At 37.2% G+C, this 20,260-nt stretch overlaps 1 protein-coding gene across 1 annotated transcript in view; it reads right to left on the bottom strand.

The window, feature by feature from the left end:
* LOC122814331 overlaps positions 1 to 19,293 on the bottom strand; it is a 336,761-nt gene extending 317,468 nt beyond the window's left edge. The window contains exon 1 of the mRNA XM_044086917.1: positions 18,909 to 19,293. Within this exon, the coding sequence (XP_043942852.1) occupies positions 18,909 to 19,293 (385 nt within the window). The remainder of the gene's footprint in view (positions 1 to 18,908) is intronic.
* Between the last annotated feature and the right edge of the window lie 967 nt (positions 19,294 to 20,260).

The raw sequence follows: 20,260 nt of genomic DNA on the forward strand, positions 1-20,260 counted from the left end.
TCAGGAAATCTTTCTATGTGGCACACCTCATCACAAAAGGGTTCTCCTCTAGAAAAAAGGAGGTCATTGTTCCTCTCTACTCATCCCTCATCAGACCCATTATAGAGTACAATGCCCCATTTGGCATGTATCTCACAAGGCACCTACAACTATTGGAAAGGCCACAGAAATACCTCACTAAGAGGATTACCGGCCTCAAACAGATGCCATATGTAAACCGTCTCAAAAAACTCCAGCTCTACTCCATTCACATATCGCCTACTCAGAGGTGATCTCTGCCTAACATACAAAGTTATGTCAAGCCCAGAGCTGTTGGACATGCTGCACTTAAAGAAATCCCAAGCTCTCCAAACCACACACTCTAGGGACCTAAACCTTGTCACCACAATAAACGCAACATGCTAGAGAGATAGATTCCTGTCGCAGAGACTTCCCATACTCTGGAACAAACTACCCATTCATGTCAAGCAAAGCTCCTCATTGGTCCGCTTGAAGAAAAATCTTGATGACTGGATAGGAAATAGAAAATTCACCCCGGGGATCACTTCTGCAGGACAGGAGAACAGAAAAATAATTTTCTTAGGTGGCAAAAGCCAGGGAACCTTTTTGAATAGGCTTATATAGGCCCCAGGGCCGATAGCCTAGTACCCACCTATGAACCTATAACCCTATAATTTAAAATTGCCTTTCTATTCCACCCCTGAGTGCCCAAATTTATGGCAAGATCACAAAACTTCAATGTAAAAGACACTGCATGGAAAAGAAGAACTGGCATATAATCTTGCAGCTTGTTTCCAACTAATTACAACCCTTTGACTCAAGTACTAGCTTTGAAGAACTTGTACATGTTGATCCATGAAGAGTGTCCATTTCCTAAGATAATTAGTAGTGACCCAAATCTATTTCCACTTTGATTTTGATAGCTCTGATTATTCTATGGCACCCCACTCATTCTACAGGTTATGACAATTTCCTCGAGCTCTTCTTTCTCACAAACATTGACTAATCAAACTGCATGTTTTATATTTGATCCCCAAACATTTAACCTATACTGCATTCCTTTGACTAACAGAATTCACATTGTTTAAATCCTTTACAGCCATTGCTAATTTTTCATATGTATCTCTTTGGTGTTTTTGTATTGTAATAAGTTGTGATTTCTTTCTAAATTGTTTCTTTATTCACTCCCTACTCTCTTTTGTTTGACCAGATTTACTGACAACTGTTGAAGTCTATCTGTCCTTTCTAGGTATGTTTGCTTTCCAATTAATTTCATTTTCAGTCACAATTCTGATGTTAAAGGTACTCGCTAGTTTGAAAAACAATAAAGATTATAAAATATTTTTCACATTTTCATGTCACTGTTTATTCGTTTCTTATGTGTGATTATACCCACACAATGATGTCAGTGTAAGTATCGAGCATAACTTACATATACCTGCAATGCGTTATGGGTAATTAAAGCAGCCTATTTCTTTAGTAGAGCAGTTATGTGCACTGTGATTTCACTACTACAGCATTGCATATGTTAATTTTCAACATAATGTGTTCCAGCTGCAACATATGGTTGATAGTTGTCTTTTCAAAACATACGGCCTTCCTGCTGCTTCAATGACAATGGAAATATGGCAATGTGTACACTAATTTAGGGAAAAAAGCTTTGTGGAATCAGTTTTTCAAAATGTCACTACAGGAGTTTTCAGATGCAAGAAAACATTTAGGAGGGTAATCCTCATTAACAAAGAAAAAATGCAAAAATGTACTTTTTTGCATCAAAAACTGCATAATTTGGTAGTGTGTGTGTGGTAAGGAGGTTAAACCTATAAGGGTTTATTACTTACACTTGATATAGACAGTGCAACAATACCCTTTAAACCCTGCCTGCTTCTACTGTTTTCTGTCTTTGACAGTTACATATATTATTACCTTGGCAATTGCATATATTAACACAGAGGCCATGCTCCAATAACAATCACCCCGTAGCTAATAGTCTGATGTCCCAAATCATCTCCCACTCATGTGGAAGTTGCTTTGTTTTTTCTATTTTTTTTTTTACTAATTCAGATATAGCTAGCATATTAATTGGGAGTGAACAAGTCAGTAGGTGAGGCATTCTTAAGCCACCTAAGCTGACTCTTAAGATAGATCACCATATTGGAAATCTTTCTGCCTTTACCTAAAAAAACATTATCTATTGCAGCATGTATTTCAATAAGCTTTAGTGTAAAGCCTCAGGGTGGATATTGACGAGGCATACTTGATCATTAGACTAAAACAGCCTTCAAACTCCTATTTATCTTATGAATCTAGGTATCCTGCTGGAATAGGCAAGATTCTTAACATGTAGACTGATTTGGCAAGATCATTGTCTTAACTACATTAACATTTCCTGTTACTGTATTAAATCCTGAGTTCATTTGAGAAAAAGAGTCTACCAATCTTTGCTTAAATGTGTGTACATTTCTATTTATAGCCAGGTTCAGCAAATTCTCTTTTCCTTTGCCCAGATAAGTAGGAATAGGGCAGATCTAGTCAATAATTGGTCTGCTGCCTCCCCTACATTCTCTCCTGCCTATTTTTGCCACTGTCGTCTTATGCTCATTGCAAACAAATCCAGAGAGAAACTCAGATTGCTTAAAATGTCTAACATAAGTTGCATTAAAGGGTCAGATTTATCTCCTGTCTCATCAGGAGATAACCATTAGCAAATAAAATGAATATTCATTTCTGTTTACCTTTTTTATCTAGCCTCTCAAAGACATGCCAGACCAGATACAGCAGTTCTTCCTTTGTCAACATAAACAATGATGGGGATAACAGGCATTCCTGCCTGATACTTCCATATAAAACAACCATTTGCCATAACATTGAAGGTAGGATTTCTGTATAGCGCCAATATTTATAACAAAGTTCATAGGTTCATAGGTAGGTAGTAGGCTATTAGCCCTAGGGCCTATATAAGCCTAGCCAAAAAGGTACCCTGACTTTCGCCACCCAAGAAAATTATTTTCTTTGGACAAAGTTAAATTCAAATCAAATTTCCATTAGAAGGTGAAACAATAATAAGGGGGAAAGCAAACATCTTGGAATGAACAGCATGCTCCACATACTTCTGAATTATCCATAATATATAAACATTGTGTTTTTCAGTCAATTTTTATGGGGTAATCTTAAGTTTCTGTCCTGTGTCATTTCAATGATACAGTGTGAGTATACTACAGGTAGTGAAGGTTGTGGGACTGAAAAATGGCCAAAGACACAAGCACAAATGCCACGAGTGATTACCTTGCAGTAGCCATTAGCAAATTAGATATACTTGCTGATCTGGTGGCCCATGTATTGGAGCATACAACAGCCATCAAAGCAAGAAGCAATCATGAACAGAAGATTGAAGAGTGACATTTCTGCATGACCTTTTTACAAACTACCATACAGCTGAACTGGGTGGACTAGGACCAACTGCTGATACCAGCAAAGAAATGGAGTATTTTTGGTTGGCTGGATATAAAGTACAACTGTTTCAATTTTTTTGTTACAATACAGTAGTAATGCATAAAACCTTTGCTCAGGTTAGAACTCTTTCTATAAAAACTTAATTCACATTGTGCTATCCTAAAGAACTAGTTCTAAGGAAGCAGAAGCACAATTTTTCATTTGGAGATACCAGTAAGTACAGAATTTTTTTTTATCTCAGCATCTGTAATTAGAGTTGGATGAAGATATATTTAGATCAGACTGAATGGAACCCTCTGGAATGCAATATACAGACAGACAGACAGACAGACTGATGAAGATAACAGAGCCTAGTAAATTTGCCCTACAGTTTCTCTGGACTATATATCCTAAGGACATTGATAAAGTCACTAAGTTGGGAAACTGGTAAATAAACAACTTTTTGATATGCAGAATCTGTCATTCCAGTTATTACACAGTTTGAAGCCCTTAATGAGGAAGGTGATTTGCCAAATGTGGGTGCAAGTGATGCAGATGACTCCAATTATCACTGCTAAATCTAACCCAAAGGTTTTTCAAGCATTAAAGTAGGATCAATGAATGGAAGCGGGAAGGGGAAAAGAGTGGAGGAATATATTGTTTCATTAAAAAGTAAAGCAGGAATAAACAGGTTAGGTTTGGGGAAGCTGTTAGCTGTGTGGGCTGTGATGTTTTGTATGAATTCAACTGGAATGTCTGATGATGTGAGAGATAGTTGGCAAGTTTTGGAATTGAGTATCTTTTCACTGTCATATTTTACACTATTTTTCATTTCTGTTTTCTCAGTTTCAGACTAGCATAGTTCTGAAATCATTCTAGCTGCATTACAATATAGTTTTCTTGTGACTCTCCAACAACTCAAGTGCAAAGTACTGTCATTAAAATGGTTGCAAAAAGTCAAAGCTGTATACTTGAACTGGAACTAGATAAGAAATAAAGCTATGTTTTATGGAGGAGGTGGAGGAAAGAATGTATACACAATCTGAACACTAACTTTAAACAAAAGTATGAATACTTCCAAAGGATTCACTGGGGTGGAAAGTTTAATAAAATAAACTAATTCATCTGATGGAAGTGTTGGTGTTGTGATGTTCATGGTGTTAATGGGTAACTTATATGGTTGGAATCAGACCTATCCAAAGCATTTTATGGGTACATTGACGGTACTCTTTCAATTGAGCGTATTAAATGTGTCTGTCTATCTAGCACATGATGGCAATGTGATTTGTTAGTGATAGAGTGATTCCCCAGTATGAAAAAGATCTAAAAGCTCAAATGGTGCTTAAGCAGGCTACGGTGGATGGAATTTATATTTTTATTGAATCCAGGAAGAAGAATGCCAGTAGGCTCAATTCTTGGTTAGAGCAAACAATTGATAGAGCAGAATGCACAAATACGATTCCAGCCCTATTAACTGATCAAGGAGCTGTCCTACTACAGTTTAATGTCTGTAAAAAGGAAGATAATTCCATTTCCTCATGATTTTAAATGATAGGGTGTCAAAAAGTATCATAGTGGATGGGGTCAAGGAATTTATAAGACTGAATCCCTTGCATACAATGCCTACATGTATATGCATGGAATATATTAAGATCACACTTTGTGATTTATGCAAAGGAGCTAAGGTGATATTAATATAATGAATGTTAGCTTAGATAGAAAGCTGAAAACAGAAAACTAGGTGGCCTAGTCAGCTTGTTGGAAAATGAGGTTTAGGGAGATGAACATTTTGGCTGAGTATAAGATGGTACAGAGGAAACTATATTTAAAGAAGTCTGTAGCTACATTTGAACATAGGGGATAAACCAGGTAAATATCTGGCAAACAGGTTGAAGAAAAGGAGGAGGGAAACCATTATTCATTCCATTAAAAGAGATAAGAGCATCTTGAAAGCTACATCTCAGCAAGAGCTTAATAAGGCATTAGATGAATTTTGTGAAGAATCACATTGTGATAGAATCCATGTATTAGGTGAATGGGAAACAGTGTTGGATGATTTGCTGGAAACATCTCTATTCCCTGAGTTATCTATCACTGTGCAACTTTACCATGCTCAATTATGGAATCAGAGGTAACTAAGACTCTTTCGAAATCCCCAAATGGGAAAGCCCTAGGACTAGTCAGTTTTCATGCAGAACTGTTTCAGATGCAAGCCTCCCAAATTGCACATTCCTTAACACTACGCACACTTTTTTTAAGAAAATCAATGTGTTCTTCTATCTTCAAAATCTTTTAAAATTAACATTTTAATTCTTGTATTATTAACCTACCATTTTACTTAAGTAGCCTTCATTTATTGTGATATTTCTAAATTTGTTTTGTAGTTTTTAACATTTGTGGTTCAGCTACAACATGATTTGTTTTTTTTTGTTTTTTTTTTTGTTTTTTTTGGATCACATGTACATCTCACTTTATTATTTAAACTAATTGTTTTATAAGGCAGAACATTCTGATGAAGTCCCTCCTATGGGGATGAAAGCTAAACAGAAATATTTGGGGAGATGGTTACAACCAGATTCAGAGGAGATGGCCTCAAAAAAATTTATGGATATCTGAGACAAAACCTTTGCTTGGATGCATTCATAGTAGAAACTGGGCCTTTCTATTTTAGGCATGATAGCTACAATTAAAATCCTAACAACTATCAGATTGTTTTATATATTTACAGATGTCTCTGTTTCAGTTTATCCAGGATACTGGTTGTTATGTAAGTTAAATAAACTACTTCTTCAGTATCTTTTGAAAATAGGGTTAGGAAAAGTCCCTTATAACACTGCAATGAGTTCTTTATCTGAATTAGGGTTGAGATTCCCTACATGGTATAAGTGTATTTATGTATCACAATTAAAACATGGTTTACCTGTGATGAGAATTCACCCCCTATATGGATTTATTCAGAAAGTAATGTTCTTGGGGTAGATTCTCCTTGGGCCATTAGCTGGCACCCTGGGAAATTACAAGTGCATTTTTATGTCATTGGATTATCCTAAGACAGACTCACTGAGATTTGAGATGTCTCTATAAAGTTTCTCTCCACATAATGTCTGGGAGACAGCTTCTCTGATCTGGGACCACTTGTTTTTAAGAATTAATGACAGGCCTTTGAGATATAATGCATAGGAAAGGAATGCGGTGACATGTCTGTATGACTTACAACAAGAAGTGGAAGGTTACTGGCTTATGGCCAACTATAGGTTACACATAGGGCTTACCACAGGATGTACATTGGGAGTATATGGATCTTCTTTATGTCTTACTATGTTCCTTTTAGAAACAAAGATTAAGCCTTCCTTTTCGCCACATAACAGATCTATTGCCGTAAGTGCTTTGGTGTGCCATGACTACGGTTGTTAAATCTGTATCTGCTTTTTAATAAGACACTTTTTATAAGATTTTGCTTGAAAATGATGTGTCAATGGTGAAGAAGGCTTTAGTGCAAAGTTGTATACATTTAAGAGATGGATATCCAGACATTGCAGCTAAAGGTTTCCTGTACAACATGACTAAGCTTATGAGAAGTTGATGGTGTTTTTCTTGTTTTTTTTTTTTTTTTGAGGGGTATTTGAATCCAAAGATGAGTAGTGACAAAGGATTTAGTATAACTGAAGGATTTCATTTTGCCACACCGTTGAACTCAAGGGTGTGGTAAAATGGAATTTGATGTATATTACAAATTTTGGAACTGTGAATATGTTCAAAGGATTTGGGAAAATCTAGTGATCTATTAACACATTGGCTGTGGACAGAGTTCCCTTGAGTTGTCACATTTTTATTATTAAGTGGCACTACTTATCTTTCACCCATATTTGGTCACCAGGTCATGCAATTATCTGGGGTGGTTAGTTCATATATAGCCTCTAGGCAGAAGAAGCCTCACAAGGTAATTCCAGAGGGTCTTTGATGTTGGACAAAGACGTGAACTCAATGGCTGAAGGGTTTGGCATTGTCTATGGAAGTCTCCTGTATATCAGGAACTGGTTCCAATGATGAGTATTTATTATGTAAATTATGGGAGAGTTTTACAGAATTTCTAACCTCCTCCACTATAAGTTCCTAAAAGATATTAGGATTTCTTGGTTTCAGCTTTGACTCTACAGTAATATTGTATATAGTTTTACTTTGTTCATGTTCTTTCTTCAGTTTTCAAGTGTTACTTGTATACAATGCGTTACCTTATGGTTATTTATTGTCCATGTTATGGAATGTTGCTGTTGCAATAAGTTGTTAATTTCATAAATGTTTTGAAATTATAAAAAAAAGAATGTGTAACGAGAAAGGTTGTGAATACTTTCCATATATGAAATGGAATAACCCTTCATTCCTGCTCTACTCAGAGATGGGTATAAAAGATACTACCTTCCATCAGTTTTCTTTTATTTGCCACTATTGTACAAAGCCACTCTGTCCTAGTTTTGCAAAACTTGAAAGAAAGTGCATAATCATCTCACTAAAATTTAAGCTAAAATATTTTAATCCATATTTATAAGACAAAACAACTATAGCTTTTGCAATATCCTTAATTCTGGCATGTGTTACGGATGGGGAAAGATTTAATTTGCTTTAAAAAACAAAAAGTTGAAGAGAACAGCTATCACCTCAGCTAAATCCTGTCCACCTCAAATATAGAATTCACTAGTTCTACTATGAAATGCAGACGTCCTGAAAGCTGACATTTTAAAAGAACAAAAAAAAAAAAAAAAAAACAAAAGGATGAAAAACTCTTTTTGTCTTGTTTTTTTGCAGGGGGGGGGGCAAGCCCCCTCAGAATTTATATATACCAACTCCACATTTGCACCGACTCAAAAATGGGAGCAATCTCTCTAAAAATCGAATCATTGCCAGAGCAGACTTAGAAACTGCACCAGCAATGATCTCCTGTGGGAAACAGAATTCAGCATCATGTTGTCATATTTCTTTTTCTGCAGGTTGCTGCATGTGCAGGAAGCTGAATTCAACCATGAAACCATCAGTCACTGGGTATTAATTTGGCTTCAGGGCATTAAAAACCTACTTAACTTCTTTTATGTCTGTTTTGTCATCTAACTGGTGTATCATTATGGTTCCCCTTCATAATATTGAATTATTGAATGCTCGAAAGTTAGTAACTCGAAATTATAAAGTCGAACCAACAAAAATCCCAAAACCCACAAGCACGAAAACAAAAAACCCCGAACATACAGAACACATACACTACACCACACGCACACCATACAACCCACATAACATAAGCTACAAGCCCTACACTACATGTACGCAGGGGGGCAAGTCCCTCTGAACCCCCCACACCCCCCTACTTATATATTCTAACTCAAAGATCGCACTAATACACAAAAAAAAAAAAAAAACACTACACAGACATTTTAAACTGCCTCGTACACACACAAACACATCACACATACACAGACACATCCAACACTCACACTCATACTCCCACCTCCCTACCCTAACCCACATGCACAACTTACAAAACACACAAATACACTCACTTACCTTCACTTCTGTAAAACATCCCAACTCGCACACTTCCCATCCAGTAGCTAGCTGACATGCATAAACACGAATTCGAGATATTTGAATTTGCGCTTCTGCATTTTCGACTTTACAGTCTCGAGTTACTGAATTTCGAGCATTCAGTAATTCAGGATTGTGAAGGGGAATCATCATTATACAAGTTAACTTACCCAGATTCCCTTCATAGGGCCATATAGCTAGGATGTTGTTGGAACTCTACTAGACTATAAAAGATTTTAAACTCCTTGGAAGCTTCCCTATTCTTAGTACCTTCAGTCCATCCATACCACAAACTCTAGAAGTAATACATTGTTCCCTTATAGCTTTAAATTTGCATGCAATAAATTCAGGCTGCTCTCCCCATGGAATAATTAAAGTATACCTTTCCTCATCAGCCTTGCTTCCACCTATGAGATCAACAGGTATACAGTCTCTGCTTGCAGTCTAGTTTATTCCAGCTCTACAATCATTCTGCATTATACTTTTTTCCCAGATGTATTGAATTGGTACTCTTTCATCCTTAGTACATCCACGTTTGCTCACTGTGTTGTCTTTTTTATTTTATATGTCTCTGATCTGGCCAGACAGCCTTAATCTGAAATGTGTAATTGTCTCACCAACAAAGGTTAGGTTGCAAGGGCATTCCAAAGGATAAACAACACTCTTGGAATTACAGGTAAACATTTCATTATCAGTATTCCTAATTGCATTGGCTTTTTCAAAAGTATTAATGTTGTCATTAAATGTGGAACATTGCCACAAGGATAAGTATCCTTGTGGCTTATATTTCAATACAACATGGTCCTTCCAGATAAAAGAATGACTGTGTACCAAAAAGGGGTATGGATTATTTCCCCCTAGACTATGATCTAATAAGCATCTTAGGATGATTCTGAGCTGGCATCATCTCTCAGTAAAAATTAAAAGCATTTTTCATAAGACTAACATATTCACAGCTAAGAACATTACCCCTAAAATATGACAGAAAAAAAGCGTCCCAGGAAGATTCTGATCCAAAAATCCACATCTCAATAAAAATTCTTGCAACGTTTGATAAAACTAAATTCAAAACTAAGAACATCACATATAGAATGTTAACAAAAAGCATACTTTCTGGTTCTAGAGTGCTAACGCTACCTCTAAAAATGAATGAGTATGAATTATTTTTAATTTTATTATGTCTAATGAGAAAATGTAGGCCTATAATGCAACATTTTAATTAAGCAGATTTTTTTTTTTCCTCACAGCAGCTGACTATCAAGATCTGACCTCGTCCACCATATTACTGGGCTCTTCTTTCCTTCCATAGATTAACTTCAACCCATGTTTGGGTCTGTGAGAAAAATGAATCAACTGGGGCTGCAACAAATTGATGCTAAGAAGTGGGGATTTTTTTGTCTTAACTCCCTGCTTTATGAACAGCTGTAGACATCAAGGGATGAACATACAATGAGACGTACTGGGATGCTGTCTTGCCTCTACAGTAACTCAGTCAATGCCTCTGCCTCCCTTAACACAATGCCCTCTTGCATTTCCTCAACCTCTGCCAGGGATTGAAAGTAAGATGTACCTGAATGTATGCCAGTGCTTCAGGTAACCAAGCCAGAAATCCAGCCTGGGACACCTGGATCATAGTAGGGCTTTATCCCTGAATGCCAAAACACTGGCTAAATAAGCATATTTTATATTTGATTTATTGTAATCTTTGTCTGAAAACTCATGAGATTTATGTTATGTTCTAAAAAATTTGTTATGTCACTATATTATTTTCCAATTCATAGCGACTCATCATAAAGGAAAAACACAATAGTTGTGGCAGGTGACAACTAATTCCATGAACAAACATTAATGCAGAAGCATTGTTTTCTATAAAAAAAATATTCTCTTATTCATATTGCCAGTCAATATCACATCTGAGAAGTTAACACGTATTGCAGCACACTTTATATTTAAACTGCAGCCTAAGATGGATGACTTATTATTACACAAACAACAGGCTGCAGATATAAAAAAGAAAATATGTATGACATTATTACTAAAAATGTTATGGCCATTAAAAATGTTCCTTCTCCATCAAGGCCATGAACAAACTGAATTCATGTCGATCCATCACAGGAGGTTTCAACGAGCGCAAACAAACCAAAATCAGTTTGCTGAAACCACCTTTAGCAAACATTGAAACAATTTCTGTACCACCTGGAATTATATATACCAACTCCAAGATCACACAATAGTGGAGAAAAAGGCAATCCCCCTTTTTGTCAAAGACAGTTTCTGTAAACTGTTATTGGTTTCTTTGCAATTAGTGAAATCCCCTTCGACAGACTGACATGCTCCTTAACAAGTTGTCCTGTGATGGTGTAAAGGTGACAACTACAGCTATTTGAAATATTGGAGTGTATAAACACTTATCAAATATAAAGTTAATTAACTGTACATGGAATAACATACCTAGACATGAGATCATCAACCCGAAAACAATCTAATGCTTCTATGTCATAACAGTGCTGGATACTGGTATAAAGCTTGGTGTTAGTTACACTCATACAAAACATATTTTCACCTCAGATTTCAACCAACAATTAGCCAGACTCTTTAACATGATATCCTAATTTTACTAGCAGTTTAATCAAGTACGTGTTAACAATTTACTAATATTTTTCTAAACAACCATTCAGCCTATCGCAATAGGTCCTCTAGATGGACTATGATTATTCTTATATATTTCAGAAATGCCAGAAAAATATAGGAATTTTAGGATACCTGGGCAGCCACGGTGGTGCAGCTGTTAGTGTTGCTGCCTCACAGCAAGAGGTTCTCCGGTTCAATCCTTGGCTGGGGTGCCTTCTGTGCGGAGTCTGTATGTCCTCCCTGTGGTCGTGTGGGTTTCCTCTGGGTGCTGCGGTTTCATCCCAAAGACATACTGTAGGTGGATTGGACACTCTAAATTGGCCCTAGGTGTGAGTGTATGCGTGTGGACCTTCTGTGAAAGGTTGGGCGCCGGGCTGGCAACTCGACACCGTAAAACTCCACTGGCAATCAGGAGCAGACAGGTGATTCGTTGTGGTGACCCCTAACCGGGAAAAGCCGAAAGAAGAAGATAGGAATTTTAAGATACCAACAAATATTTTATCAATATAAGCTTCATCAAACAATTCCAACAAATGGTATTTATATAAGATTTTTATTTCATTCTGTAAAGTGATATAATGATCAAAATAAATGACGTATTAAGTTTCACCATGCTGTGACAACAGTATTCATTAATATACAGATGCACAGCAAGCACATTAATTTCTTACCCGCAGGAATAAAATAAGCAAAGAGTAATTTTGAAGGCTTTCCCTGAGATTTAAAAGGGACTATTAGAAGAGGTAAGCAATTTACTTAATTATTTATTCAGTTTGGTAACAGGCTAAAGGACTCATCCAAACAGACCTATTTCAGTCTCACTGTGGACAAATATAAATGACAATAGACAAGCAAGTGAACAAGAAGTATGATGAATACAAGCAAAATGTTGTATGAAGATAACAATTAAAAAAATAGCAGTAATAGTAAAGTACACAGTGCAAAGGACAATAGGAAGGGAGGGTTAGGGTAAGGAGGAAAGAAGAAGAAGAAGAGAGTGCAATAGTGAAGATACAGCACAAAATGTAAAAGACAGCAAATTAATTATATACAATATATACAATGGGGAAGAGATGTCACATAGTGTAGGGAAATAATGTGAGGAAGACAAAGGTGCTTGATTGGTGAAGAAGAGAGTTGGGATTAGGTGATGTGCCCAGAGGAAAGCAGTTCCAAACTGATTCAAAATTCAGATGATCTTTAAGATGAGCGTGTAATGAGGGTACAATGTCAGGTCTTTTAGTTTAGCAGGGAAGGATTTACAGAGCTTGGGGCCTAGGATTTAGAAGGCATTGTTATTGCCATAAAGTTTCATTCTGAGACACTGAAGAAGTAGACCAGAGTGGTTAAGACTTCTTATATTGTAACCGAGTGGCTGTCTGAATACACTACAGACAAGAGAAGGAGCTAGTACAGCTGGGAACCAAAGAGCAAGTTGATTTACTGTTGGGCAGGCAGTCAATTGGCTTTACTAAGCTTGATACAATAATGCACATTTCCAGGGAAGAGGGTAATGCAACTACAGAGAGAGCTCTTTGCAGTTTGGATGGCAGAGATGTTTTTCTTGGATGCTGTTGCAGCCAGTTATGGTCCATATTCAAGCTGTGCTAGTAGAATGCCTTTGCCTATGACATTCCTCATTGGTCTGGAGAGAAAGTATGAAATTTTATAGGACCAAACAGGAGAGCAATAATTTTCTTACATATTTGTTACAGGTGAAGGTGAAAGCTCAGTGTGGGATCTAGGAACATACCAAGGTATTTGAAAGAAATGACAAGATCAATGGGGTTGTGAAGATGCTCATGGATAATAAGTGACTGAGAGTTATTTTGCCATTTAGGTGAGGTACAAAACAGCACTGTTTTAGTTGTGGAATTGTTCAGCATTACCTTCTTCTTATTTAGCCATCTGATAAGAGAAAGGAAGTCAACCTGTAGTTGTTGCTGAATGGAAGAAGAGGTTAGTGAAATAAGACAATGTCATCAGCATAACATAAAAGAGAGAGCGATAGATGAGGGAGGTCAATTGAAAATGAAAAAAAAAAAAAAAAGAAGGGGAGCCAGAATGGTCCTTGATGGACTCCTTTAAGGAAAGGGGTGGAAGCAGAGAGGGTGTTTTGAAATTGGACAGAGAAGTACCAATTGGAAGGATAATATTTAAACTAGGAAGCTCTATCTGGGCCAATTCCAATTTCAGTTAGGCGATCTAAAAGTATGTTATGGTCAACCAGATTGAAAGCTCTGGTGAGGTCAGTAAAGATGGCTCCAATGAGAAAGCCTTTGTCCATAGCCAAGAGACAGTTATCAGTAAATCTCCAGAGTGCTGTGGAAGTGCTTTTACCATCACTAAAGTCATGTTGTTTTGAGAATGATAAATGATACTGGGAGATGTAATGGGCGAGTTGAGTTAACAAATTTTTCAAGGATTTTACTAAGTATGGGAAGAATAGGGATGATACGGAAGTCAGTGGTGTGGAATGGGCTGTTTTTTTTTTTGGAGGTGTGGGTTTAACAATGGCTGTATTCCAGACATCAAGCATGATGTTTTGAGTTAGGCAGAGATGATAAGTGTGAAGAAGGGGAGGAACTATGAAGTCCTGTCATAGGAATAAGAACCATAGGAGAAGATTATCAGAACCTGCAGGTGAGTCAGTTTTTAGTTCTTCAAGTAGTGGTACTATGTTTTTAGCTTTGGTTGCTTGAAATGGAAATTGTGAATATGGTGGTGGTGGGGGTAGTTAGACAGAAAGGAGATGTTATTAATGAAATCAAGTATGGGAAGTGTACTGAAGTGGAAGCTGAAATCAGTGGCTGTGAGGTGAGATAAGGAGGAGTGGGTGTTAGCTAGATTAGCACGGCCTGTCAGGGGGTCGACTTCTGCCCAGAATTTTTTTAGGTGAGTTGAGAAGGAGTGACTGAAGTTTTTTTTCATAATGTGACTTTTATGTCACCTAATTTCCTCTTTATCTAGATTTCTTAGTATAGTGTTTCCTGGAGGGTAAGGATAGGTTGCTTTTACAAGTTTGCCAGACACTGTCCCTGAGAATAAGGAGGCATCTGAGTTTGTATGTGAGCCAGTTTTTTTTTTTTTTTTTTTTTTTGTGGTTTATAGAGCTGTGTGATTTTAGGGTAGACAGAGTCCTAGAGGTTAGTGAGAATTTCTCTGAGGAGAATACTGCAGTGGTTAAGGTCAGTAAAAGAGAGAATAGGCAACAAGTCTATAGAGGCTAGAATTGCCCTTAGTTTGAGAATACTGGAATGGGATTTGTTCTAAAACAATATAAGGGAAGGATTTTGTTTATGTCATGAGACATATTGAAGCTCACCGGGCAATGGTCACTGAAGGAAGTGGACTTGAATGAGAATTTGAGAAATAATGTTAGGATTATATCAGTAATAATAACATTTAGAAATGAGTGATGAGAAGAGCTAGGATTTGGTTTAGTGGGTTCAGACACCAGCTGTGTGAGTTTGAAGCCATTAAGTACTTCCAAAATAATGTTTTGATTAGGGCCTAGAAAACTGAGATTGAAATCAACTAGAAGGATGAAGTTTTTGAGGTGGTACCAAGCAGAAGAATTTTGAGTTTTGTTAAGGAGGAGGGAATGGGGAGATAAGCAGTAGAATATTCTATGTAGCAAAATGAATAGGAAAGCTGTTTGGGAAGGGGACATGAAGAAGTAGCCAGTTAGGAAGAGAGTCAGAGGTAGTGTTGCTCTGAGCTAAGAGCTGGAAATTTAAATTAGATTTAAACAGTTGTAGAGTTCCACCACCATGTCTAGGACCAGGTGGTCTCCCATCAAGATAATAGTTGTACCTGGGAAGAAGTGGTGGATAGAAGGATGAATGGGTTTGAGCCAAGATTCTGTTATAACTATTTGGTCAGTTTGGTGGGGGGAAGCTGCTTAGTTGGTCCATTTTGCTCTTGATACTATGGGCATCAAGTAAGAAACAAGATGAATGAGATGGGCCAGGGTTAGAATGAATGTTGCTGCATGAGAAGAGCAGTATTATATGGATGAACTTATAGAGGAATCTGGGTAGGTTTATGGAGTGACATGTAAGGGATGGTTTGGGAATATAAGCAAGAGACAGTTGATGTAGCATGCAATGAAAAGTGTGTAAGGGAGGGGATAGAGTTGGGCGAATGGCATACTTGGGAGCATAAAGAGGGAAGCTGAATGGAAATTATTGAGGTATGAAAAATAAGAATTTTTAAGACATCTATGAGAGGTATATTTTCACTAATAAGGGTTGGAATCCTTATTGCAGTGTGTGGAAGAGTAAGACAAGAGCAGAAGGACAGTGCAAGTTGAGATAAGGGGGGAGGGGGGCATTCCAAATGAGATACCCAGAGGGTTTCTGGGGGACAAGAAGATGAGTCTGAAAAGGTTGTGAGGTGTGTTGAGGGGTAGTAATGTGCTTGGCAGACAGATTATAAAAGAAAAGGGTGGGAGGGAATATGTATGTATATTTATATGTTGTCTCGTTTAAGCAGCAATTATGATGTAAGCAAAATTAGGAGGGGATAGAATAGAATAAAGGTGTAAGTTTGGAAAGTGGCTGGGGAAATGAGGGTGGGAGGGGAGCAAAGCAGGTGGAAAGACTCACACACTAGTGTGCAAGTCAGTCTTTTTGCAATATCACAGAAAACACAGCACCGACAGGACAGCAAGAAGCCTTCCAAACCAGGTAAAAAAAAAAATCTTATTTTGAAATTACTGTGCAAGTATCAGTAAACTATGTGAAAAACCACAAGACAGGTGTATGCATTACAAAGCATAAGCATGAGATACTGCAGGGAACCAAGCAGAAAGATTACAGATAATAAGAAAGAAAGAGGAAGTGGGATTTAGGCAGCCATCAACAAACTCCATTCAAAGGAACAACTTAAAAATATGACAGTGAGGAATACAGGAAAATGCAAGCTGACCAAACAATGGCAGGCCTTAAGTGTCTCAAAAAAAATGTTGCATAGTTGTCCAAATAACATTAACGTGCCAATAATAAAGATAAACAATGCCCTTTGGCAGTATTAACTAAAAGACCAGGTGTGCTTTTTAGTCTTACCAAAAGTGCATGAGCCATTCTACTGTCTGACCAACCATTAAATCAGACAATAGACATGACCAGTGAACCACTCATAGACATTCTTCTTAATACAGTGACAGGCTCACCATAGTAATTATACACAGTCAGTAGAATCAGAGCAGTGGGCCATCTCCATGGCTGTTTCAAATGGTAATGATCCATTACTGGGGAGACCCTAATGTTGGTTAGCCATGCGCTGTCCTCAAGAAATGCTTGCAGGAAGGGAGTTACCCAGCCCAACAATTCAAAGAATCACTCAGTTGTGTAAATTAACATGGCCAGTCATGTTGATGAACATTGCCAAAATGCTGTATTCACCATTATAGTCAAATAGGGAGACTGCAGTAAAGGTTAGATCAGGCAAAAGGAATCGGAGACATAGTGGTGGGGGACATGTGAGTATATTCATCTGTTCATGTATGTGGCAGTGTGTGCATGTTCGTAGGGGTATGTGTGGTTTCAGGTGACTGTGAGAGAGAGTGTGTGCATGTGTGTGTGTGTGCGTGTGTGTGTGTGTGTGTGTGTGTGTGTGTGTGTGTATGTGCGTGTGTGTGTATGAGTAAGTGTGATTGTGCAGGCAATCAAGTGAGGGGACTGTGTGACAGGTACACTGAATGTCTATGTAGGCATGGGTGTGTGTGTTTGTGTGTGTGTGTGTGTGTGTGTGTGTGTGTGTGTGTGTGTGTGTGTGTGTGTGTGTGTGTGTGTGTGTGTGTGTGTCTGAATGTCTATATGTGTGTGGGGGAATGAATGGGAACGTACCTGTGCCAATGTGATGCATGGGCTGGCAGTGGTAATTACTTTTGAGAAGTGATGTTTAGCATTGGTAGTAATTACCATTGATTCATAGACATGCAGATTAGAGGATAATTGGTTAAACATACCTCTAAATCACATTTTACATGATAGGGTAAGCTTTGATGTTTGGAGTCTGCATTTTACATTTGCATTGTGAATCGTTCTGAATCCAAGGGATTATAGTAATTGCTCTTTTGACAAATTAATTCAAATAAATGTTTCATACAGTTAAAAATCATAAATGGGGTCAATGTCAAGTTTGTCAGATAAGTTTCTGATTCTAGTAGCAACCTTTCCAATTACAAGACCAATCTAAAAAAAAGATCTATTTGTACCTGTACCCTCAAAACAGATGCACGACCGTTTCTTTACTGTAACTATAACTTTCTCACTCTGAATTCACTAACACCTTTATACCTTAGCTGGTAGTAATGGCCTAACATCAAAAGAAGGTCTCACTTTAATGATAACATACTACTAACGAATACTCTTCTACCTTTTCAGCTGACATTTATAACTATTTATTTTCCTGTCTCTCTTGTGTTTCTCCATAACAATATAGTCTTTTTGCTAATAATTATCAACTCTCTCTCTCCATGTCCTCCTTGTGACCTAATCTCATTTTATTCCTCTATTTGTTTTGGCAGCAGAATATTCTTATTTTTTTCTCATTTCCATATGCTATTAGAAATATAGTCAATATTTCGAATAGCTATGTATTAGTTTACTTGACAAAGGCTATCCATTTCTGAAAGTGCCTTGCTACTTGCAGTACATATTGTACTTGATCACAGTTTATTCTAATAATATTCTGTAAATGTAATTCAATCTGTTTGCATCTTATCTGTTGTGGGGATTTTCTTCCCTTGTGTGTAAGTACTTATCAGCTACTGTAAAATATTTTTGTGTGTTTGTGTTTTTGAGGAGACTTTCTCCCCAACTCATTATAAATATTTGTCACGGAGCGCTTCTCCCCTTGTATATAATTACTCATCAACTACTGTTTAAATGTTTTTGAATTTGTGTGGAGCTTTTCTCTCTGGACCTCCACTGAAAATAGGCCATTTTCTCAGTCGAACTTTTCCAGTTATCAAAGGACAAATAAAATAAGTAAATAAAATTGTACTTAACTGAGGCGGGATAAACCAGATGTTATAAGCAACACTTACTAAGTTAAAATAGTCATATATATTAAAACAATCAAATTATGAAACAAGTACAAAAGGATAAATTTGTCACTGTCACTGGTATCAAATCCATCCAGTTCAGAACATTCTTGAACATAGTTATTGTTCCTACTACTATGTGTGGTCAAAATGGATGGATGCCATATCCCTCTCATGCAGAATGCCTTTTTCAACTATTCTATAAAAAATGTAAACAAACCTGTTACTGTTAAGTTGCTTTTTGTTCCCTTTCTGTTGTCCAGTTTTGTTCCTTTTCTAAGAGTGACTTGACACCAGTATACATCCGTATCACTGACCTTTAACTCATTGATCTGTAGCGCACTAATGAGATTGGACTTATTCTCACAGGTATAAGTCCATCCCTTGAATTGACTTTTGGGTAAAGGTTCCTTTGAGTTTAGATTTAGAACTGGTTTATCATTTGCCTTCCTGTACCATTCAACATAACGGTCATAGTGTTCCAGAAGACTGTTAGATTCATTCCACATACAGTACAGAATGATGCAGGTCTTTTCATCTTTTTGTATTACTGATGGTAGCTTGTGTTGTGGTTTCCAGGAAGCACAACATCCTGTAAAAAACATTGAGATGACATTAGGCTCTGCTTAGCAGGTAAGTATACACTTACTAGTACCAATCATCACCTTACGTAAAATAAGGTACAATATTGAAATTAAAAATTATTCATTTCTCTATAGGTTAGACAAATAAGCAAGCAGTAATGCATGAAAGTAGCCTGTTGTGCAAGATACAGATCAAACATGGACCTCATCACGTGATGCTGACTGCTTGCACAATAAATTTAATGTTGGGTCTCCCTGGAAGCATAGTGGTGCCATCAACTATATATTCTAAATTTTTCTAGTGATCAAAATGTGCAGCAAGGCTATCATCAGTTAATGTCACAAAAGCAATACATACTCTCACATTCGATAACTAGGCTCTCTATCCCATCTCCAGTACAAAGCACCATAGTGGTGACTGCTTATGACTGCCCTTTCATACCACTCCTCTCTAATAGTAAAGTGGATATATGTCTAAAGATTGTGTAAAGGCACTTCAACTTTCATATAGTGAAAAATAAGTACTTAGGTTATTACAGTGGAATCTGAAATTTAAAAATGTATTAAATCAGGTAACATAAAAGCAATGTGTTGCATGACTCGTGCATTCAAATGAGACACTGAGGTTGGGTACGCGTTCAAGTCATTTATTGTACATAAACACATCAGGAGCAGTAACTGAAACAAATACTTCAAATTTCATAAGCTAACTAAGTGACTTGTTACTCCAAACACTCTCACATGTGCATCTCCATTCATGCCTGCACTCACTCTGGATGATTATACAAAATGGCACTGATTTTGCACATGCTCAGTAACTTATATGCACATGCTATCTAGCTACAATGGCTGACTAGGTTCAAGTTACACACTGATCTATATCCTCCCTCTTTAATTTGTTCAACATGCAATAGGATAACTAGACATTTTACAAGCTAGATAGTCAGTGTGTATTTCAGACTGCGACTGGAAATTCTACTCAATCTGG

Source organism: Protopterus annectens, chromosome 10.part0, assembly GCF_019279795.1.
Source record: "Protopterus annectens isolate FY-2018-M chromosome 10.part0, PAN1.0, whole genome shotgun sequence".
Classification (NCBI taxonomy): domain Eukaryota; kingdom Metazoa; phylum Chordata; order Ceratodontiformes; family Protopteridae; genus Protopterus; species Protopterus annectens.